A 24,668-nucleotide genomic window follows, 5' to 3' on the forward strand; every position below is an offset into this window, starting at 1 on the left:
GCTCGGCACTGGGTCCCATGCTCTTTAACTTGTTCATAAATGATTTAGAGTTGGGAGTGAGCAGTGAAGTGGCCAAATTTGCGGATGACACTAAATTGTTAAGGGTGGTGAGAACCAGAGAGGATTGTGAGGAACTCCAAAGGGATCTGTTGAGGCTGGGTGAGTGGGCGTCAACGTGGCAGATGTGGTTCAATGTGGCCAAGTGCAAAGTAATGCACATTGGGGTCAAGAATCCCAGCTACAAATACAAGTTGATGGGGTGTGAACTGGCAGAGACTGACCAAGAGAGAGATCTTGGGGTCATGGTAGATAACTCACTGAAAATGTCAAGACAGTGTGTGTTTGCAATAAAAAAGGCCAACGCCATGCTGGGAATTATTAGGAAGGGAATTGAAAACAATTCAGCCAGTATCATAATGCCCCTGTATAAATCTATGGTGAAGTCTCATTTGGAGTCCTGTGTGCAGTTCTGGTCGCCGCACCTCAAAAAGGATATTATAGCATTGGAGAAAGTCCAGAAAAGGGCAACTAGAATGATTAAAGGGCTGGAACACTTTCCCTATGAAGAAAGTTTGAAACGCTTGGGACTCTTTAGCTTGGAGAAACGTCAACTGCGGGGTGACATGATAGAGGTTTACAAGATAATGCATGGGATGGAGAAAGTAGAGAAAGAGGTACTTTTCTCCCTTTCTCACGATACAAGAACTCGTGGGCATTCGATGAAATTGCTGAGCAGACAGGTTAAAAAGGATAAAAGGAAGTACTTCTTCACCCAAAGGGTGATTAACATATGGAATTCACTGCCACAGGAGGTGGTGGCGGCCACAAGCATAGCTACCTTTAAGAGGGGTAAATTGCCACTGTGTGACACAGAGTGTTGGACTGGATGGGCCATTGGCCTGATCTAACATGGCTTCTCTTATGTTCTTAACACATGGAATTCACTGCCTCTGGAGGTGGTGGTGGCTGCAAGCATAGCCAGCTTCAAGAGGGGATTGGATAAACCTATGGAGCAGAGGTCCATCGGTGGCTATTAGCATCAGCCTATTGTTGGAAACCTTCTTTCTGGGGCAGTGATGCTCTGTATTCTTGGTGCTGGGGGTGGGGGGTCACAGTGGGAAGGTTTCTGGTGTCCTGGCCTCACTGATGGACCTCCTGATGGCACCTGGGTTTTTTGGCCACTGTGCACCACACAGTGTTGGCTTCCCTTATGTTCTTATGTCTGGGGCTGTGATGCTCTGAATTCTTGGTGCTGGGGGGGGGGGGGGGCACAGTGGGAGGGCTTCTAGTGTCCTGGCCTCACTGATGGACCTCCTGATGGCACCTGGGTTTTTTTGTCCACTGTGTGACACAGAGTGTTAGACTGGATAGGCCATTGGCCTGATCCAACATGGATTTTCTTATGTTCTTAAAAAGAGCTCCAATGCCAGAACAAACCTACTGAGGAATCAGTCAAAGTTTAATTGTGGGTATAAGCTTTCATATGCGTGCACATTTCTTCAGAAAAGCATACACCCAGAATTAAACTTTGTTGGTCTTAAAGATGCCACTGGACTCAAACTTTGTTCCGTTGCTTCAGACCAACATGGCTGCCTTCCTGGATCTATCTTTATAGACGGCAGTTCAGCTCGGATTTTTTGCAAACATATTGGTCATTTCTGATATGCCGTGAGTGTCTATAGTTACTTCTTTTTGCAGAATTTGAAAAAAAAGAAACACGCCAGCTTATTGTATTTCACATCTTGGTACCGACAACCTGTTTTAAAAGAAATCTCGCGGCCAAAGGTTGCAGACGTGTTCAATTAAACATGCGACTGTTCGACCTTCCAATTATGAGCTTTGAACCTCTCACAAGGATTCTTACTTTGACCTGCTTTCCTGAATCCAATGCTGTAACAGAAACCTTCTGAACTGCTTGACCCAACTGGGGTCTTGCATTCTCCTCGAGTCATCAGCCAACGCTGATGGAATTTTGATCGTTCTTATCTCAAACGCTGATCGTTGCCAGTTGGCCAGCAACCCTAAAGCAATATTTTGAGAATATTGTTTCTTCCAACTCGGCAGGGTGGGAGGAGAGCGATTCTGTCAGGGCAGCATTGATTTTTCTTCCCTCGGTTAAAGATCCAACTTTCCTCGCGGATAACAGAACTCCACAGTCCTCGGGCCTGGTTTGCAACCTCCCCTGTTGTCTCGTTTTTAACTTCCCCTTCTCCTTCATTAAGAACCACATCCGAAACTGAGCGAAGTCACTGAGGGAGCTGCCGAGTGAACTTGGTGCTCGAGGTGCAAAACCGTGGAATAAAGAGGAAGGGTTTTCTTCCCCTCAGGTTCTCCCAAACCAGCTGTGAGATATCTGTCTTAAGACAGAAGAAACTATCATGAGTTTCTGGATACTTTTTTTCTGTTGCCTACCCAGCCTGAATCAAATCCCCTCCCAAAATATTAGGACTCCAATGAAGCTGATAGGCAGCAGGTTCAGAAGGGACAAAAGAAAATACGCAGTGTGGAATTCATTGCTAGTGGATGTAGAGATGGCCACAGGCAGAATCATAGAATTTATTTATTTATTTATTTATTTATTTATCTGGGATTTATATCCCGCCCTTCCCATCGAGTGGCTCAGGGCGGCTTACAACATATATAAAACTAACATAAAAATAAATTACACTATAAAATTAACATTTCATTAAATAATTAAAATCCAACATTTGTTATAAATGTACATGTCGTTAAAATCAGACAGCGGTCGTAAAGCTACACTCTATTCAAATTCAAATACTGATTCGGTATACCGTCTTCAACATTTCGATGTTCCATATTCGATATTCAGTAGTCGGTATACAGGTATACAGGGATATAAGGATACAAGGATACAAGGCCGGTTAGTTGTGGGCCAGCCGGAAGAGGGTTGTCTTACAGGCCCTGCGGAATTGAGTAAGATCCCGCAGGGCCCTTACCTCCTCATAGAGTTGGAAGGGACCTCCAGGGTCATCTAGTCCAACCCCCTGCACAATGCAGGAAATTCACAAACACCTCCCCCTAAAGTCACAGGATCCTCATTGCTGTCAGATGGCCATCTAGTTTCTGTTGAAAAACTTCCAAGGAAGGAGAGCCCACCACCTCCCAAGGAAGCCTGTTCCACTGAGGAATCGCTCTAATTGTCAGGAATACTAGAGTTGGAAGGGACCTCTGGGGTCTTCTAGTCCAACCCCCTGCACAATGCAGGAAACTCACGAAGACCTCACCCTAAATTCACAGGATCCTCATTGCTGTCAGATCACCATCTAGCCTCTGTTGAAAAACCTCCAAGGAAGGAGAGCCCACCACCTCCCGAGAAAGCCTGTTCCACTGAGGAATCGCTCTAACGGTCAGGAAGTTCTTCCTAATGTTGAGCCGGAAACTCTGTTGATTTAGTTTCAACCCACTGGTTCTGGTCCTACTTTCTGGGGCCACAGAAAACAATTTCACACCATCCTCTATAGGACAGCCCTTCAAGTACTTGAAGATGATGATCACATCACCTCTCCACATTAGAAGAAGAAGAAGATATTGGATTTATATCCTGCCTTCTACTCCGAAGAGTGTCAGAGCGGCTCACAATCTCCTTTACCTTCCTCCCCCACAACAGACACCCTGTAAGGTGGGTGGGGCTGGAGAGGGCTCTCACAGCACCTGCCCTTTCAAGGACAACCTCTGTCAGATCTATGGCTGACCCAAGGCCATGCCAGCAGATGCAAGTGGAGGAATGGGGAATCAAACCAGGTTCTCCCAGATAAGAGTCCATACACTTAACTACTACACCAAACTGGCTCTGGATACTATAAAGAAAAGGTACCAAAGTCTACTGTCTAAATGCTCTTCTTGTTGATAGACGCAGACAGTACCGATAAATGTGCTACTTTTTCCTTGGGTAGCAATCCTCAATCCAACAGGTGTGGCTAATACGAGTCCTAGGTTTAATCCATGTTTCATTTGCCACTTCCACAGGCTGCGTTTTGTATATTCTGGAACCCGTGCTAAGGCAATAGCTCACATTACATATTACGTCTCATTGGTTTGCACGAACATGGCCAGTGGAAGGGGCAAATGAAACACGGCTTAAACCTAGGACTCGTGTAGCCGCACCTGTTGGATTGAGGACTGCTACCCAAGGAAGGAGTAGCACATTTGTTGGTACTGTCTGCGTCTATCAACAAGAGGAGCATTTAGACAGTAGACTTTGGCACCTTTTCTTTATAGTATCCAGATCTCTACTTTGAACTGGATGCTACTTTGAACTGTGCTTCATTCATGGACAATAGAAAGAATTTTGGTTTGTGGAATTCAAGTAAATAATATATGAGTTTTGCATGAAAGAAATTTGTTCAGTGTTTATTTGCAACATACAGTTACACAGTGCTCTTTTCAATTTTTACTAATCTGTACACTGTGGTTTCCGGTTTGTCTAACCCACCTGGAGTTGGCAACCCTAGGTTCTGGAGCTCTGCTCCTGTGCGCCCCTGCCCAAAATAAGACCTGCATTTCTTAAATCTCTGCTTGTTAAGGATAGCAGGCGCTCTAGAGGAGATGGTCCAAATTATGACCAGTCCCGGCACTTTGCAATGTCGGAGAGAGGCTGAAATGCAATTTTGAGCTGTATCAACAGAAATAGAGTGTCCAGATCACGTGGTGTGATGGTATCGCTTTACTCTGCTCTGGTAAGACCTCACCTGGAGTATTGTGTTCAGTTTTGGGCACCACATTTTAAGAAGCATAGAGACAAGCTGGAACGGGTCGAGAGGAGGGCGACGAAAATGGTGAGGGGTCTGGAGACCAAGTCCTCTGAGGAAAGGTTGAAGGAGTTGGGCATGTTTAGCCTGGAGAGGAGGCGGCTGAGAGGTGATAGGATCACCACCTTTGAGTACTTGAAGGGCTGTCATAGAGAGGATGGTGTGGAATTGTTTTCTGTGGCTCCAGAAGGTAGGATCAGAATCAGTGGGTTGAAATTAAATCAAAAGAGTTTCCGGCTCAACATTAGGAAGAACTTCCTGACCGTTAGAGCGATTCGTCAGTGGAACAGGCTTCCTCGGGAGGTGGTGGGCTCTCCTTCCTTGGAGAGAGGCTAGATGGCCATCTGACAGCAATGAAGCTCCTGTGAAAATAGGGGCAGGTGTTTTGTGAGCTTCCTGCATTGTGCAGGGGGTTGGACTAGATGACCCTGGAGGTCACTTCCAACTCTAGGATTCTATGATTCTATGTCTGTTAAGAGCAGTTCCTCAGTGGAACAGGCTTCCTCGGTAGGCGGTGGGATCTCCTTCCTTGGAGGTTTTTCACAGAGTCTAGATGGTCATCTGACAGCAATGAGGATTCTGTGAATTTAGGGGGAGGTGTTTGTGAGTTTCCTGCAATGTGCAGGGGGTTGGACTAGATGACCCTGGAGGTCCCTTCCAACTCTAGGATTCTATTATTCTATGACTGTTAAGAGCAGTTCCTCAGTGGAACAGGCTTCCTTGGGAGGTGGTGGGCTCTTCTTCCTTGGAGGTTTTTCACAGAGTCTAGACGGTCATCTGACAGCAATGAAGATCCTGTGAATTTAGGGGGCAGGTGTTTGTGAGTTTCCTGCATTGTGCAGGGGGTTGGACTAGGTGACCCTGGAGGTCCCTTCCAACTCTAGGATTCTATGAACTTCCTGACTGTTAGAGGAATTCCTCAGTGGAACAGGCTTCTTCGGGAGGTGGTGGGCTCTCCTTCCTCGGAGGTTCTGAAACAGAGGCTAGATGGCCATCTGACCGCTATGAGGATCCTGTGAATTTAGGGGGAGGTGTTTGTGAGTTTCCCCGCATTGTGCAGGGGGTTGGACTAGATGACCCTGGAGGTCCCTTCCAACTCTAGGATTCTATGAAACCCAGGAAGAACAAACCTGCAATCTTACGCCCGAAAAAGAAAAACAACATAGGTGTGAATAAGCTTCATTCTGAGCACCGGAGGCCTTTGTGAATTCCTCGGCAGGAAGAGGTTGGGCGTCCTCGTCAGTAATCCTCCGGGACTTATTTATTTTGCAATGCACAGCCTTTAACTTTGCCAAGCAATCGCTCTTGCAAGCAGGGGGCTTTTTGCCCCCCTCCCGACAACTATTGTTCTCCTAAAGAGAACACAATTTACCTGCTGTCTCGCCACAGCCTTTCTCCTTTTGTAAAGTTTATGCTCCGTTTCTGTTTGGGAGGGTCGCAGGCATGTTCCACGGTCGCTGGGGGAGGTGGAAACTAGGGCAAGGGGGGGCACTAGTGGGTAGGCAGGCCTGTTTTCGTGGCTTTTAATGAAACATCAATGGATGGATATTTTATTTTGCTGTGAATATGGAATTTCACCAGCGACCTATCAAGCTCTCATTTTCAAGAAGAACTTTATTTCACACCTCAAGACAGGCTAGGAAATTAGTTTTTTTTTTTCCCCTCCTTTTCCCCCACCGAGGTCTCTCATTAGGGATTACAAAGCGAGCGCGCTGCAAGGGCAATTCTGCCTCCATTTTTATTCGCCCCTCCTGGTCCCGGTCTCCGAAACGCCAAGCTTGCTTGACGAAGGGGAGCGATAGATTACCTGGGAAAGGAGTTACATTCGCTGGGCCTGCCAGAGTCAGAGCGATTGGATTTGATCGGCTCTGACTTTTTTTTTTCCTGTCCGGTTACAAGGCAAACGCTTAAAAGGAGACTCCATCCTGTTTGGCTGTCTCAATCCGGAGCGTTCGGAGTCAATGAAAATGTTCATCTCGACTTGGCGGCTCAGGCTCCGTTCCAGTCTTCAAACTATATTCCATACAGGATAACAACTGTGCATCAACCAACCCTTGACCCGTGGTCCCTCTGGGGCTTTTCCTGTAGCCGGAACTCCCCTTACATATTAGGCCACACACTCTTTGCATATTAGGCCAGAACTCGCTTTGGAGTTCATAAGAACAGAAGAGAAGCCATGTTGGATCAGGCCAGTTGCCCATCCAGTCCAACACTCTGTGTCACACAGTGGCCAAAAATACACACACACACACATATGTGTGTGTGTGTGTGTGTATAACATATACGCATACTGTGGCTAATAGCTACTGATGGACCTCTGCTCCATATTTTTATCCAAGCCCCTCTTAAAGCTGGCTATCCTTGTAGCCGCCGCCACCTCCTGTGGCAGTGAATTCCACATGTTAATCACCCTTTGGGTGAAGAGGGACTTCCTTAAATCCATTTTAACCTGACTGCTCAGCAATTTCATTGAATACCGTACTTCTTTCTCTACTTTCTCCATCCCATGCATAATCGTGTAAACCTCTATCAGGTCACCCCCCAGTTGATGTTTCTCCAAGCTAAAGAGCCCAAGCGTTTTAACCTTTCTTCATAGGGGAAAGTGTTCCGAACCCTTTCATCATTCTAGTTGCCCTTTTCTGCGCTTTTTCCAATGCTATAATATCCTTTTTGAGGTGCGGTGACCAGAACTGCACACAGTATTCCAAATGAGACCGCACCATCGATTTACACAGGGGCATTTTGATACTGGCTGATTTGTTTTCAATTCCCTTCCTAATAATTCTCAGCATGGCATTGGCCTTTTTTATTGCAATCGCACACTGTCTTGACATTTTCAGTGAGTTTTCTACCACAACCCCAAGATCTCTCTCTTGGTCAGTCTCTGCCAGTTCACACCCCATCAACTTGTATTTGTAGCTGGGATTCTTGGCCCCAGTGTGCATTACTTTGCCCTTGGCCACATTGAACCTCATCTGCCACGTTGACGCCCGCTCACCCAGCCTCACAATCCTCTCTGGTTCTCACCATCCTGAACAATTTAGTGTCATCTGCAGACTTGGCCTAATATGCAAAGGAGGTCCTACTACAAAAAAAAGCTCTGATTAAATTAAAGCATGTTCATCATAGAATCATAGAGTTGGAAGGGACCTCCAGGGTCATCTAGTCCAACCCTCTGCACAATGCAGGAAACTCACAGACAACTCCCCATAAATTCACAGGATCTTCATTGCTGTCAGATGGTCATCTAGCCTCTGTTTAAAAACCTCCAAAGAAGGAGAGCCCACCACATCCTGAGAAAGCCTGTTCCACTGAGGAATCGCTCTAACGGTCCAGGAAGTGCTTCCTAATATTGAGCCGAAACTCTTTTGATTTAATTCAACCCATTAGTTCTGATCCGACCTTCTAGGGCCACAGAAAACAATTCCACCCAATCGTCTAGATGACAGCCCTTCAAGTACCTGAAGAAGGTGATCCCGTCACCTCTCAGTCACCTCCTCTCCAGGCTAAACATGCCCAGCTCCTTCAACCTTTCTTCATAGGACTTGATCTCCACACCCCTCACCATTTTCGTTGCCCTCTTCTGGACCCGTTCCAGCTTCTCTATATCCTTCTTAAAATGTGGTGCCCAAAACTGAACACAATACTCCAGGTGAGGTCTTACCAGAGCAGAGTAAAGCGATACCATCCCATCACGTGATCTGGACACTAGACGTCTGTCGATACAGCCCAAAATTGCATTTGCCTTTTTAGCCACCGCATCACACTGTTGACTCATGTTCAGCGTATGATCCACTAAGACCCCTAGAAGAAGAAGAAGATATTGGATTTATATCCCGCCCTCCACTCCGAAGAGTCTCAGAGCGGCTCACAATCTCCTTTACCTTCCTCCCCCACAACAGACACCCTGTGAGGTGGGTGGGGCTGGAGAGGGCTCTCACAGCAGCTGCCCTTTCAAGGACAACCCCTGCCAGAGCTATGGCTGACCCAAGGCCATGCCAGCAGGTGCAAGTGGAGGAGTGGGGAATCAAACCCGGTTCTCCCAGATAAGAGACCGCACACTTAACCACTACACCAAACTGGCTCCCCTAGATCCTTTTCGCACAGTCTACTGCTAAGACAAGTCTCCCCCATCCTATAACCACGCATTGGATTTTGCTTTAATTTCACAGTGTCTTTTAATCTACACCCCACTACCCAAAAACACTGAAAACGCTTTGAAGCCAAGTCTCCAGAATTCCCTAACAGTAACTTGTTTTCTTTCTCAGTGCCCATCTGCACTAACCAAAGGCCTCTTTGGCTGTTCCACAGCCCTGCCTGAGAAAGAAGTTATCAAGAGTTTCTCCACCCCTGCTCCCCCCACCCACCCCACCTCTGCCTGACTTGAAGACCTCAGTTTCCAACATTTCTGCAGATAGGCTGAGATTGTTAGATCCGGTTGCCAAACAGTGGTCCAGGATTAATTAAGCGAATCTGGAGATCTCATTAAGGACCGGGCCTGGCGATAATTACCAGGAAATGTATGCATTAAAAATATTCATTTGTCAATGAAGTGTAATTAAGAGCGCCGTTTGGGGGGGAAGGATCGATACCCCGCGCTGTACGATTGGGAGGGGAGAGAAGAGAGGACGATATGAAGGAAGGGTTTCGCTTCCGGACGTGAATCAAAAAGCTTGCGGAAGATTGGAGAGAGAATCCTCCTTTCTTTTCCTCTGAATAACTCGCGTCTAGCCCTTTGCATCCCTGAACAGATTCTTGCTTTATGCCTCTTACTTTTCCTAAGACCCCTAGATCCTTTTCGCAGAGACTACTGCTAAGACAAGTCTCCCCCATTCTAGAACCATGCATTGGATTTTGCTTTAATTCCACAGTATCTTTTACTCTACACCCCACTACCCAAAAACACTGAGATCGCTTTGAGGCCAAGTCTCCAGAATGCCCTAACAGTAACTGCTGGGATCTCTATCATTCCCTATGGAGAGTTATTCCTTTGTTTAGCTAAAACAGTTTGCTGCCTGATTCTGGGCTGCATTGTTCAAGTGTAGGGTTGCCAATCTCCAGGTGGGGGCAGGGGATCCCCTGGTTTGGAGACCCTTCCCCCCCCCCTGCTTCAGGGTCATCAGAAAGCGGGGGGGAGGGGAGGGAATTATCTGCTGGGATCTCTGTTATTCCCTATGGAGAATTATTCCCATAGGAAATCATGAAGAAATGATCCACAGGTATCTGGGGCTCTGGAGGGGGGCTGTTTTATGAGGTAGAGGCATCAAATTTTCAGCATAGCATCCAGTGCCTCTCCCTAAAATACCCTCCGAGTTTCAAAAGGATTGGAACAGGGGGGTCCACTTCTAGGAGACCCAAAAGAAGGTGCCCCTCTCCTTCATTATTTCCTCTGGAAAGAAGGCCTTTAAAACGGTGTGCAGTCCCTTTTATATGCGATGGCTGGAACTCCCTTTGGAGTTCAATTATGCTTGTCACACCCTTGCTCCTGGCTCCACCCCCAATGTCTCCTGGCTCCACCCCCAAAGCCCACCCAGATATTTCTTGAATTGGACTTGGCTACCCTATTCAAGTGGGTTATAGATTTAGTAGAGTGAGACAGAGTGACAGGTCAGAGAGAGAGAGAAGAGAGACTCACACCCAGGGAAAACCACTTCCTCCCATGGTGTGTTTAGCAATCCAGGGGACGCTACATTCAGAGGGTTTTTTTGAGCAGGAACACAGTGGAACGCAGTTCTGGCTGGCTTGGCATCAGGGGGTGTGGCCTAATATGCAAATGAGTTCCTGCTAGGCTTTTCTGCCAAAAAAGCCCTGATTACGCTGATGATGAAACCTTTTTCGTGCAGCGGTAGGGGGAGAATTGGCTTCCTTTGCATGCAGATCCCTCACCTCTTTATGCCTTATTACTGGGCATCTGGAGACGCTGCTGCAGGGGTGGCCAAACTGTGGCTTTAGAGCCAGGTGTGGCTCTTTCACACATACGGTGTGGCTCTCAGGGCCCCCACACTTCTCTCTTTCAATCACTTCTCTAAGCCAAGACAGCTGGTGGTTTGGAGAATGCATTTCAAGTTGATTTCTTTCCACCTCTCCCTTCCTCCTCCCATTCTCATCTATTTCCTCCCTCCCTCCCTTCCTTCCTTCCTTCCTTCCTTCCTTCCTTCCTTCCTTCCTTCCTTCCTTCCTTCCTTCCTTCCTTCCTCCCTTCCCTCCTTCCTTCCTTCTTTCTCTCCCTCCTTCCCTCCCTCCTTTCTTCCCTCCTTCCCTTCTTCCTTCCCTCGCTCCCTCCCTCCTTCCTTCCTTCCCTCCCTCCCTCTCTCCTTCCTTCCTTCCTTCCTTCCTTCCTTCCTTCCTTCCTTCCTTCCTTCCTTCCTTCCTTCCTTCCTTCCTTCCTCCCTCCCTCCCTTCCCTCCCTCCTTCCTTCCTTCTTTCTCTCCCTCCTTCCCTCCCTCCTTTCTTCCCTCCTTCCCTTCTTCCTTCCCTCCCTCCCTCTCTCCTTCCTTCCTTCCTTCCTTCCTTCCTTCCTTCCTTCCTTCCTGTCCTGCAGCTCTCAATCATCTGATGTTCATGTCTTGCGGCTCTCAAACATCTGACATTTATTCTATTTGGCTCCTACATTAAGCAAGTTTGGCCCCTCCTGGCCTATTGTCTACATTTCAATCAGGCGGCCAGCCAGCTCCAAGCTCTACCTGATCAGGGGCCATTTGTTGTCCTCTGGCAATGTGAAAGATGTGCATTCGGTGCTGGACTCGAGGGCTCAAGGCCTCCAGACAAGAGTCAGGACCAGCACCCAAAGGGACACAGAGAGGCCTGGGGTCAGAGTTCGGCATTTCAGGCAGCATGTGGTCATGGTGGCAGATCCAGATTAAAAATTAGGCCAAGTAGGAACTGGCCTATGGCCCCCGTGTCTTTAGGGGCCTCCTCCCCCCCCCGCCGCCAGTTTCCCCCTCTGCTTGCAGCCCTCCCAGCCTCCACGCGCAGCCAGCAACTGAGCTGCTCTTTGCCTGACTTGCCTGGTGCAGCTGCTGCTGGCGTCGTCGCCAAGTTTCCTTCTCTCTGCCTCTCCCCTGCAGCTTTGTCAAAGGGGCTTTCAAGAAGGTGCTCGCAGGCCACAGTGGGGGGCTGCAGGCAGTGGGGTGGGCTCTCAGACTCTGAGATCATTTGTGAGGGGCCCTTGGATTTCAACTGCCCAGGTACCTCCACAGGGTTTAATCCAGCACTGCATGTAGGCTTCCCACGATTTGGAGCCTCCTCCCCCCGCTCGCCCAAAATCCAGAAAGCGGGGGGGGGGGGATGGCGGCCCTTCCCACGCAGCGTAGATCCCAGCAGCTTCTCCTCTCCCCTTCCCACCGATCCCTGATGCTTCTCCTCCTCCCTTCCCTTCCCTTCTCACCTCGGATTGCAGCAGCTTCTCCTTGCCCCTCCCCTTCCCACCCAGGCTGCTTCCTGCCCCGCCCCAAAAGACCATGTGCCTTTGCACCTCCGGAGGTGGTGAAAGGCTTCAACTTTCTGTGTCTGTGTCTGTGTTGCTATGAAGAAGCTGGCTGGTGAGTAGAGAGGCCAATCCCCTACATCAGATTTGCGAGAAGGGGTGTGTGTGTGTGGAGAAGAGGGAAACGTCTTCATTATTCCCTAAGTGGAGATCATTTCTCATAGGGTATAATGGGGAATTGATCTGGAGGTTTCGGGGGCTCTGGGGGAGCAATTTTTTGAGGGAGAGGCACCAAATTTTCAGTATAGTATCTAGTGCCTCTCCCCAAAGAACCCCCCAAGTTTCAAAACGATTGGACCAGGGGGTCCAATTCTATGAGCCCCAAAAGAAGGTGCCCCTATCCTTCATTATTTCCTATGGAAGGAAGACATTTTAAAAAGTGTGCTGTCCCTTTGAATGTGATGGCCAGAACTCCCTTGGAGTTCAGTTATGCTTGTCACACCCTTGTTCCTGGCTCTGCCCCCAATGTCTCCTGGCTCCACCCCCAATGTCTCCTGGCTCCAACCCCAAAGTCCCCAGATATTTCTTGAATTGGACCTGGCAACCCTAACTGCATGGTGGGTCCAGAAGCCGGGTTTGGCCATGCACCAGTCACTCTCTGAGCTTCACGGCACAGTGAGGTGGAAAAGGATGAACTGGAAACATTTCTCATATGGAAATCCAGAGGGAAAACCCGGAATGACTGCAAAAGGTGTGTCAGTTGAGGGTTGCCAAGTCGTGGCTGAGAAATTACGAGAGATGTGGGAGCGGGGCCAAGCGAGCGTGGTGTCTGGGGAAGGAAGGAAGAGACTGCAGTGGCGTATAATGCCATCCAGGGGTGGGATTCTAGCAGGAGCTCCTTTGCATATTAGGCCACACACCCCTGATGTAGCCAATCCTCCAAGAACTTACGAGACTCTTTTTAGTAAGCTCTTGCAGGATTGGCTACATCAGGGGAGTGTGGCCTAATATGCAAAGGAGGCCCTGCTAGAATTCCTTACAGGGCTCTTCTCACAGGGCCTGCTGTGAGCTCCAGGAGGATTGGCTACATCAGGGGGGTGTGGCCTAATATGCAAAGGAGGCCCTGCTAGAATTCCTTATAGGGCTCTTCTCACAGGGCCTGCTGTCAGCTCCAGGGGGATTGGCTACATCAGGGGTGTGTGGCCTAATAGGCAAAGGAGGTCCTGCTAGAATTCCTTACAGGGCTCTTCTCACAGGGCCTACTGTCAGCTCCAGGGGGATTGGCTACATCAGGGGTGTGTGGCCTAATAGGCAAAGGAGCTCCTGCCAGAATTCCACCCCTGATGCCATCACATTCGCCCTCCAAAGCATACAATGGGACCATATTGATCTATGACATTTTTATACCTTCTCCGGGAATGTAGGCTTTTTCCCCTTGTCCCCCTCATCTTCACCCCCCACCCTCTCTCCCCTGGGATTCAGAAGAGGGCGGCGGAGATGGTGAGGGGTCTGGAGACCAAGTCCTATGAAGGAAAGGTTGAAGGAGCTGGGCATGTTTCGCCTGGAGAGGAGGCAGTGGAGAGATGATAGGATCACCAGCTTCAAGTCCTTGAAGGGCTGTCCTATAGAGGATGGGGTGGAATTGTTTTCTGTGGCCCCAGAAGACATGACAGGAACCTATGGGTTGAAATTAAATCAGAAGAATTTCCGGCTCAACATTAGGAAGAATTTCCTGACAGTGAAAGCGGTTCCTCAGCAGAACAGGCTTCCTCGGGAGGTGGTGAGCTCTCCTTCCTTGGAGGCTTTGAAACAGAGGCTAGATGGCCATCTGACAGCAATGAAGATCCTGTGAATTTAGGGGAAGGTCTTCGTGAGTTTCCTGCATTGTGCAGGGGGTTGGACTACATGACCCTGAAGGTCCCTTCCAACTCTAGGATTCTATGATTCTAAGTTTCCACAGGCTTCCTCGGGAGGTGGTGGGCTCTCCTTCCTTGGAAGTTTTTCAACAGAAACTAGATGGCCATCTGACAGCAATGAAGATCCTGTGAATTTAGGGGGAGGTCTTTGTGAGTTTCCTGTATTGTGCAGGGGGTTGGACTAGATGACCCTGAAGGTCCCTTCCAACTCTAGGATTCTATGTTTCTAAGTTTCCACAGGCTTTCTCAGGAGGTGGTGGGCTCTCCTTCCTTGGAGGTTTTGAAACAGAGGCTCGATGTCCATCTGACAGCAATGAAGATCCTGTGAATTTAGGGGGAGGTGTTTTATGAGTTTCCTACATTGTGCAGGGGGTTGGACTAGATGACCCTGGAGGTCCCTTCCAACTGTATGATTCTATGAAAAACAATATAAAACATACGGTTAAAACCAGACCAATATGAACAATACATTTTAAATAGATCGTAAATAAGTTATAAGTGGCGGCTCAGTTGGGCACATTTTATGCATACTAGAATAGTCTAGAATAGAAAGTAGGAATAAAAGGTAGTATTACAGCAGGGAATGGCATCGCAGCATAGGGCCAGCCGTTGGAGTAGGATGCCCGCTGTCTCAACCAAAGACATACGGGGAGGGCAGGATTGGGGTGGGGAGGGGAGGGGAGGGAGCTCAAGAGTGATATAGTGCCCTAGAGCCCTCTCTCTGAAGCTGCTAGTACCTCCAGGGGAACTGATCTGACACGATAGAGGTTTGCAAGATTATGCACAGGATAGAGAACGTCGAGAAAGAAGTCCTTTTCTCCCTTTCTCACAATACGAGAACTCGTGGGCACTCCATGGAATTGCTGAGCAGTCGAGTTAGAACGGATAAAAGGAAGTCCTTCTTCACCCAAAGGGTGATTAACACATGGAATTCCCTGCCACAGGAGGTGGTGGCGGCTACAAGCATAGACAGGTTCAAGAGGGGATTGTATAAGCATATGGAGCAGAGGTTCATCAGTGGCTATTAGCCACAGGGTATTGTTGGACTTCCTGTCTGGGGCAGTGATGCTCTGTACTCTTGGTGCTTGGGGGGGGGCACAGTGGGAGGGCTTCTAGCTCCACTGGTGGACCTCCTGATGGCACTTGGGGTTTTTTGGCCCTTGTGTGACACAGAGTGTTGGACTGGATGGGCCATTGGCCTGATCCAAAATGGCTTATCTTAAGTTCTTATGTCTGGGGCAGTGATGCTCTGTATTCTTGGTGCTTGGGGGAGGCACAGTGGGAGGGCTTCTAGCTCCACTGGTGGACCTCCTGATGGCACTTGGGGTTTTTTGGCCCTTGTGTGACACAGAGTGTTGGACTGGATGGGCCATTGGCCTGATCCAAAATGGCTTATCTTAAGTTCTTATGTCTGGGGCAGTGATGCTCTGTATTCTTGGTGCTTGGGGGGGGGGGCACAGTGGGAGGGCTTCTAGTGTCCTGGCTCCACTGATGGACCTCCTGATGGCACCTGGGCTTTTTGGCCACTGTGTGACACAGAGTGTTGGACTGGATGGGCCATTGGCCTGATCCAATATGGCAGAGGTGGCCAACTGTAGCTCTCCAGATGTTTTTTGCCTATAACTCCCATCAGCCCCAGCCAGCATGGCCAATGGGTGGGGCTGATGGGAGTTGTAGGCAAAAAACATCTGGAGAGCTTCCGTTGGCCACCCCTGCGATATGGCTTCTCTTATGTTCTTATGTTATCTCTGTAGATGGGAGATCAGTTGCAATTCAGGGAGTGCTCCAGGCTTCCCCTGGAGGCTGGCAACCCTATGGTCCAGAGCTGGCCAGTAGCCCTGCCTTTCATGGCAGTTGGTACCAAAGTAGGGTCAGGGTTGCCAGCCTCCAGGTGGGGCCTGGAGATCTCCCACTTTTACAACTGAGCTCCAGCTGGCAGAGATCAGCTCCCCTGGAGAAAACGGCTGCTTGGAAGGGTGGGCTCTAGGGCATTCCACCCTGCTGAGGCCCCTCCCCTCCCCAAACCCCACCCTTTCCCGGATCCACCCCCCAAAGTCTCCAGGTATTTCCCAACACGGACCTGGCTACATGAAGTAAAGTTGTCAATTTCCAGATGAAGCCTAGAGATGCCCCGCTATTACAATTGAACAGCAGATGACAGAGATATATCAGTGCCCCTGAAGGTCCTTGTTATATCGTGATAAGTTGTGAATTTGGTGATGTTCCCTTATTGTACTATTTAGTTATTTCCCCCCGGTCCCTTAGGGCAGGGGTGGCCATCGGTAGCTCTTCAGATGTTTTTTTGCGTACAACTCCCATCAGCCTCAGCCAGCATGGCCATCTCACAGCAATGAAGATCCTGTGAATTTAGGGGGAGGTCTTTGTGAGTTTCCTGCATTGTGCAGGGGGTTGGACTAGATGACCCTGAAGGTCCCTTCCAACTCTAGGATTCTATGATTCTAAGTTTCCACAGGCTTCCTTGGGAGGTGGTGGACTCTCCTTCCTTGGAGGTTTTGAAACAGAGGCTGATGGGAGTTGTAGGGGCTGATGGGAGTTGTAAGCAAAAAACATCTAGAGAGCTACCGCTGGCCACCCCTGCCTTAGGGCCAAAAGCCTGTGCTGCCCTTTAGTTTCACTTTCCTCTGCTGGTTGTTGGCTAATAGATTCTGTTCCAATAAAACTTTGGATTCTTCTAGCATGGTATGCTTGTGGAATTATTACAGTACTAACAGCTTCAGGGGGCAGGATCTATGGCGTTATACTCCACTGCAATCATCTCCTCCAAACCCCACCCTCCCAAGGCTTTGCCCCCAAATAGGGTTTCCAGGTCCAACTCAGGAAATATCTGGGGACTTTGGGGGTGGAACCGGGAGACTTTCCCACTCCCTAACATTAAATAAATACAGGAGTGCGGTTCCCCTAAATACAGTCTTTGTTTCCTCATCCTCTTTTTTGCCTTTTTTTTTGTTCCCCCAGCAGCTGTGTTCCCACCAAATTAAAGTGGGCCCACTCACAATGCAGCCAACCTAAACAGTTTGTATGCCCACACTTTTGTGATCTCCCTGGGGCAACGGTACGGATGACTTTACTCACCACAGTTGCTGAATGTAACTGAATCTGCTGTATTTCAACCAACTTAAGGAGAGAGAGGTCTAGGGAGTGGAGTTTTTCTCTATCCCAGACTCCGGTTCTAGTTGACTCTTTACTATCCCTTTCACTATACAACGGCGAAAATCCTATGAATTTAGGGGCAGGTGTTTGTGAGTTTCCTGCCTTGTGCAGGGGGTTGGACTAGATGACCCTGGAGGTCCCTTCCAACTCTGTGGTTCTGTGAAAAACAATATAAAACGTACGGTTAAAACCGGACCAATATGAACAATACATTTTAAATAGATCGTAAATAAGTTATAAGTGGCGGCGCAGTTGGGCACATATTATGCATACTTGAGTCTAGAATAGAAAGCAGGAATAAAAGATAGTATTACAGCAGGGATAGCATCGCAGCATAGGGCCAGCCAGTGGAATAGGACGTCCGCTGCCTCAACCAAAGGAATCAAAAGAGGGCAGGATTGGAGGGGAGGGAGCTCAAGAGTGATATAGTGCCCTGCAGCCCCCTCTCTGAAGCTGATAGTACCTCCAGGGGAACCGCTTTGACATGATAGACGTTTACAAGATTATGCCTGGGATAGAGAAGGTAGAGAGAGGAGTCCTTTTCTCCCTTTCTCACAATACAAGAACTCGTGGGCACGCCATGAGATTGCTGAGCAGTCGGGTTAGAGCGGATAAAAGGAAGTCCTTCTTCACCCAAAGGGTGATTAACACGTGGAATTCACTGCCACAGGAGGTGGCGGCGGCTACATGTATAGACAGCTTGAAGAGGGGATTGGATAAGCATATGGAGCAGAGGTCCATCAGTGGCTATCAGCCACAGGGTACAGATGGAACATTCTGTCTGGGGCAAGTGATGCTCTGTATTCTTGATGCTTGGGAGGGGCAACAGTGGGAGGCTTCTAGTGTCCTGGCCCCACTGATGAACCTCCTGGTGACACCTGGGGTTTTTGGCCACTGTGTGACACATAGTGTTGGACCGGATGGGCCATTGGCCTGATCCAACATGGCTTCTCTTATGTTCTTGATAGCAGAGGTCCATGAGCGGCTGTTAGCCACAAGGTATAGATGGTACTCTCTGTCTGGGGCAGTGATGCTCTGTATTCTTGGTGCTTGAGGGGCCCAGTGGGAGGTTTTCTAGTGTCCTGGCTCCACTGGTGGACCTCCTGATGGCACTTGGGATTTGGGCCACTGCGTGACACAAAATGTTGGACTGGATGGGCCATTGGCCTGATCCAACATGGCTTCTCTTATGTTCTTTAGAGCAGAGGTCCATGAGCGGCTGTTAGCCACAAGGTATAGATGGAACACTCTGTCTGGGGCAGTGATGTTCTGTATTCTTGGTGCTTGGAAGGGGCACAGTGGGAGGGCTTCTAGTGTCCTGGCCCCACTGATGGACTTCCTCATAGCACTTGGGGGGTGTTTTGGCCACTGTGTGACACAGAGTGTTGACTGGATTGGCCATTGGCCTGATCCAACATGGCTTCTTATGTTCTTATCTCTGTAGATGGGAGATAGGTTGCAATTTGGGGAGAGCTCCAGGCTTCCCCTGGGGGCTGGCAACCCTATGGTCCAGAGCTGGCCAGTAGCCCTGCTTTTTATGGCAGTTAGCACCTTATTAGGGTTAGGGTTGCCAGCCTCCAGGTGGGGCCTGGAGATCTCCCACTTTTACAACTGATCTCCAGCTGGCAGAGATCAGCTCCCCTGGAGAAAATTATCACTCTCACACAAAAAGTGTCTAAACAGACATTCCCCCGAATACAGTCTTTGTTTCCTCATCCTCTTTTTTGCCTTTTTTGTTTTGTTCCCCCAGCAGTTGCGTTTCCACCAAATTAAAGTGGGCACACTCACAATGCAGCCAACCTAAACAGTTTGTATGGCCACACTTTTGTGCTCTCTCTGGGGCAAGGGTATGGATGGCTTTACTCACCAGAGTTGCTGAATGTAACTGAATCTGCTGTATTTCAACCAGCTGAAGGAGAGAGAGGTCTAGGGGGTGGAGTTTTTCTCTATTTCAGACTCATGTTCTAGTTAACTCTTTACTATCCCTTTCACTATACAGAGAGCTTCTGAAAGGAATGCGAAACGAACCGAGGGACTGGGCTCTCTCTCTTCCTCTCTCACACACATGGCTCTCCCTGCTCATTCCCGTGGGCTTCAGCAGGGGTGGGATTCCAGCAGGAGCTCCTTTGCATATTAGGCCGCACCCCCCCCCCCCCTGATGCAGCAGCTCTTTCAGGAGCTTACAAAAAAGAGCCTTGTAAGCTCTTGGAGGATTGGCTACATCAGGGGGTGTGGCCTAATATGCAAAGGAGCTCCTGCTAGAATTCCACCTCAGAGCTTCAGTCTCACTAAGATTTAAAGGAACACACACACCCCTTCCAACACACCAGCAGTTTGCTAGCTTCTAAACCTGCCTGAGATCCAAAGGCACAGGGTCAATGTTGGGGTGGGGTTTCCTTCTGCCAGCCAGCTGGCTGGTGGCAGGGAGAAGCCTGCAAAACTAGGGGATCCCCTGCCCAGAGCTGGGGACTGGCAAGCCTACCCCCAAAACCTCCCTATAGTTCCCCGCCCTGATCTGGCCTTCCCTTCTCACAGATGCCAAACAAGCTCTTCCTCTCCAATGCATGGTTAGAGGATGGGGGAGACTTGTCTTAGCAGTACTCTGTGCAAAATTGATCTAGGGGTCTTAGTGGACCATACGCTGAACATGAGCCAGCAGTGTAATGCGGCGGCTAAAAAGGCGAATGTAATTTTGGGCTGTATCAACAGAAGTCTAGTGTCCAGATCACGTGAAGTGATGGTATCGCTTTACTGTGCTCTGGTAAGACCTCACCTGGAATTTTGTGTTCAGTTTTGGGCACCACATTTTAAGAAGGATCTAGACAAGCTGGAACAGGTCCAGAGGAGACCAGCGGAGATGGTGAGGGGTGTGGAGACCAAGTCCTATGAAGAAAGGTTGAAGGAGCTGGGGATGTTTAGCCTGGAGAGGAGGCAGCTGAGAGGTGATAGGATCACCATGTTCAAGTACTTGAAGGGCTGTCCTATAGAGGATGGTGTGGAATTGTTTTCTGTAGCCCCACAAGGTAGGACCAGAACCAACGGGTTGAAATTCAATCAAGAGTTTCCAGCTCAACATTAGGAAGAACTTCCTGACCATTAGAACGGTTCCTCAGTGAAACGGGCTTCCTCAGGAGATGGTGGGCTCTCCTTCCTTGGAGGTTTTGAAACAGAGGCTAGATGGCCATCTGACAGAAATGAGGATCCTGTGAATTTAGGGGGAGGTGTTTGTGAGTTTCCTGCATTGTGCAGGGGGTTGGACTAGATGACCCTGGAGGTGCCTTCTAACTCTATGAGTCGATGATTCTACCTTGTTTTGCTTTTCCCTTTCCCTTCCTGCAGGGGGCCTCGTCGAGTCTGGTGGTCAAGTTTGCAGACACGGACAAGGAGCGCACCATGAGGCGCATGCAGCAAATGGCCGGGCAGATGGGCATGTTCAACCCCATGGCGATCCAGTTCGGAGCATACGGCGCCTATGCACAGGCAGTAAGTGTAGACACGGCACAGGGGGAGCGGGAGGGGGTTGGTCAGCTTCTTCATGGTGCACACAATGAGAATTCCACCTCCGGAGCATCCCCACAAGCAAGACGGCAGAACCTATGAGCCTCACTATGAAAAATGAAGAAAATCAATTGCACACCATCCAGCCTGAGAGCCAGTTTGGTGTAGTGGTTAAGTGAGCAGACTCTTATCTGAGAGAACCGGGTTTGATTCCCCACTCCTCCACTTGCACCTGCTGGAATGGCCTTGGGTCAGCCATAGCTCTGGCAGAGGTTGTCCTTGAAAGGGCAGCTGCTGTGAGAGCCCTCTCCAGCCCCACCCACCTCACAGGGTGTCTGTTGTCGGGGAGGAAGGGAAAGGAGATTGTGAGCCGCTCTGAGACTCTTCAGAGTGGAGGGCGGGATATAAATCCAATATCTTCATCTACCTCACAGGGTGTCTGTTGTGGGGGAGAAAGGGAAAGGAGATTGTGAGCTGCTCTGAGACTCTTCGGAGTGGAGGGTGGGATATAAATCCAATATCTTCATCTACCTCACAGGGTGTCTGTTGTGGGGGAGGAAGGGAAAGGAGATTGTGAGCCGCTCTGAGACTCTTCGGAGTGGAGGGCGGGATATAAATCCAATATCTTCATCTACCTCACAGGGTGTCTGTTGTGGGGGAGGAAGGTAAAGGAGATTGTGAGCCGCTCTGAGACTCTTCAGAGTGGAGGGCGGGATATAAATCCAATATCTTCATCTACCTCACAGGGTGTCTGTTGTGAGGGAGGAAGGTAAAGGAGATTGTGAGCTGCTCTGAGACTCTTCGGAGTGGAGGGCGGGATATAAATCCAATATCTTCATCTACCTCACAGGGTGTCTGTTGTGGGGGAGAAAGGGAAAGGAGATTGTGAGCCGCTCTGAGACTCTTCGGAGAGGAGGGTGGGATATAAATCCAATATCTTCATCTACCTCACAGGGTGTCTGTTGTGAGGGAGGAAGGGAAAGGAGATTGTGAGCCGCTCTGAGACTCTTCGGAGTGGAGGGTGGGATATAAATCCAATATCTTCATCTACCTCACAGGGTGTCTGTTGTGGGGGAGAAAGGGAAAGGAGATTGTGAGCTGCTCTGAGACTCTTCGGAGTGGAGGGCGGGATATAAATCCAATATCTTCTTCTTCTTCTTTCTGGGTATTGCTGCTTCCAATAGCAGTTCAGAGCCAGTAGTGTAGTGGTGAACAGTGGCAGCCTCTAATCTGGATCATTGAGTTTCATTCCTCACTCCTCCACATTACGCCTTTTGGGTGAGCTTGGGCCAGTCGCCGTTTTCTCCAAACTCTCTCAGCTCCACCTGCCTTACAAGGTGCGTCTTGTGGGAAGAGGAACGGAAACTGATTGTAAGCCAATTTAAGAACATAAGAGAAGCCATGTTGGATAAAGGCAATGGTCCATCCAATCCAATTGGAGGTCCATCAGTGGGGCCAGGACACTAGAAACCCTCCCAGTGTTGCCCCCCCCCAAGCATCAAGAACACAGAGCTTCACTGCCCTGCATATAGGAACATTAAAGAAGCCATGTTGGATCAGGCCAGAGGCCCATCCAATTCAACATTCTGTGTCACACAGTGGCCAAAAAAACCCGAGTGCCATCAGGAGGTCCATCAGTGGGGCCAGGACACTAGAAGCCCTCCCTCTGCTGTCCCCCAAGCATCAAGAACACAGAGCTTCACTGCCCCAGATATAGGAACATAAGAGAAGCCATGTTGGACCAGGCCAGTGGCCCATCCAATTCAATATTCTGTGTCACACAGTGGCCAAAAAACCCCCGAGTGCCATCAGGAGGTCCATCAGTGGGGCCAGGACACTAGAAGCCCTCCCATTGTTGCCCCCTCTGCAAGCACCAAGAATACAGAGCATCACTAGTCCCAGACAGAGAGTTTCAACGATAAACTGTGGCTAAAAGCCCCTGATGGACCTCTGCTCCATTTGCTTATCCAATCCCCTCTTGAAGCTGTCTATGCTTGTAGTATAGACTCCTTAGGGTAGATATAAACAACTTCTTCTTCTAGCCAGTTTGGTGTAGTGGTTTAAGTTTGCAGATTCTTATCTGGGAGAACTGGGCTTGATTCCCCACTCCTTCACTTGCAGCTGCTGGAATGGCCTTGGTTCAGCCATATCTATCGCAGGAGTTGTCCTTGAAAGGGCAGCTGCTGTGAGAGCCCTCTCAGCCCCACCCATCTCACAGGGCGTCTGTTGTGGGGGGAGAAGATATAGGATTGTAAGCCGCTCTGAGTCTCTGATTCAGAGAGGAGGGCAGGGTATAAATCTGCAGTCTTCTTCTTCTTCTTTGGAATAAGGTTGCCAGGTCCAACTCAGATAATATCTGGGGACTTTGGAGGTGGAACCTGCAGTCTTTTCTATTCCCTAAAATAAATAAAAATACAGCAGCGCAGTTCTCCTGAATACAGGCTTCATTTCCTCGTTCCCCAGCAGCTTATCCCCTGCCAGCTAATCCAACAGACCCGGGAACCTTGCTTGGTCAACAGCCTCACCCATCTTCGTAACTTCCACAAAATCCAACGGAGCTATGAAGAGCACGCTCTGCTGAATCACCTCTGGGACCTTCACAGTTCTCTCCATGACAGGCGCACGTTCCAGCGTCTGGCTTTGGCAGGCCCAAGATACCCCGGGAGGCCTTCCTCCCCCCCCCCCCCAACAATCAGAGCAGTTATCTGTGTTCCCCTATCTGTCTTCATCTCCAAATTGTACAAAAAAGAAAAGGACGGAAGCGATATGGCCTCTCCGGGTACCGTTCGTCCCCGTTTAATCCACACCGGACCACCGGCTGAAAGATACGGAGGTGATTGGCACCTCAGAAATACCAGCGAGAGATGGAAAGATAGGGGAAAGGAACAGAGAGACAAGGAGAGAGGGAGGGGGCGCCCCCAAACTGTTTATACCACGTTAAAGACAGAACAGAAGGCTGATCAGTCTTGGATGCCGTGCAGATGTCCTGTTCGACCGAGACAGGAGCTAAGTAGAGTTGCCAATCCCCAGGTGGGGGCAGGGGATCCCCCGGTTTGGAGGCCCTCCCCCCGCTTCAGGGTCATCAGAAAGCGGGGGGAGGGGAGGGAAATGTCTGCTGAGAACTCTTGTTATTCCCTATGGAGATTTATTCCCATAGAAAATCATGGAGAATTGATCCACGGGTATCTGGGGCTCTGTGGGGGCTGTTTTTTGGGGCAGAGGCACCAAATTTTCAGTATAGCATCTAGTGCCTCTCCCCAAAATACCCCCCAAGGTTCAAAAAGATTGGACCAGAAGGTTCAATTCTATGAGCCCCAAAAGAAGGTGCCCCTATCCTTCATTATTTCCTATGGAAGGAAGGAATTGAAAAGGTGTGCCGTCCATATATATATATATATATATATATATATATATATATATATATATATATATATATATATATATATATATATATATATATATATATATATAGGCCGGTTTGGTGTAGTGGTTAAGTGTGCAGACTCTTATCTGGGAGAACTGGGTTTGATTCCCCACTCCTCCACTTGCAGCTGCTGGAATGGCCTTAGGTCAGCCATAGCTCTCGCAGGAGTTGTCCTTCAAAGGGCAGCTGCTGTGAGAGCCCTCTCAGCCCCACCCACCCCACAGGGTGTCTGTTGTGTGTGTGGGGGGGAGATATAGGAGATTGTAAGCTGGTCTGAGTCTGTGATTCAGAGAGATGGGCGGGGTATAAATCTGCAATCCTCTTCTTCTTCTCTCTTCCTAATTTGTAACCTACCTGAAAACTGCATGCTTTGGCTTGCTGAAAAATCATCTACCAGCTCTCCTACCTGCCTTCTAGTATTACCTACTAGATCAAGGATGTCAAACATGCAGCCCGGGGGGGCC

At 49.2% G+C, this 24,668-nt stretch overlaps 1 protein-coding gene across 16 annotated transcripts in view; it reads left to right on the plus strand.

Annotated features, from left to right (window-relative positions):
* Window positions 1–24,668, plus strand: part of CELF4 (CUGBP Elav-like family member 4) — a 1,320,822-nt gene that overhangs the window by 1,185,932 nt on the left and 110,222 nt on the right. For 10 of the 16 annotated variants that reach the window (XR_009555289.1, XM_060236225.1, XM_060236232.1 and 7 more), the window contains one exon: window positions 20,622–20,765. Coding sequence is in view for 15 of the 16 variants with exons in the window: in XM_060236225.1 (XP_060092208.1) it covers window positions 20,622–20,765 (144 nt within the window). In the remaining variant the exon portion in view is untranslated. Of the gene's footprint in view, window positions 1–20,621; window positions 20,772–24,668 lie in introns of all 16 variants that reach the window. The other 6 variants (XM_060236227.1, XM_060236234.1, XM_060236236.1 and 3 more) reach the window with 1 other exon arrangement.

The sequence above is a fragment of the Heteronotia binoei genome, chromosome 4, assembly GCF_032191835.1.
Source record: "Heteronotia binoei isolate CCM8104 ecotype False Entrance Well chromosome 4, APGP_CSIRO_Hbin_v1, whole genome shotgun sequence".
Taxonomy (NCBI): Eukaryota; Metazoa; Chordata; class Lepidosauria; order Squamata; family Gekkonidae; genus Heteronotia; species Heteronotia binoei.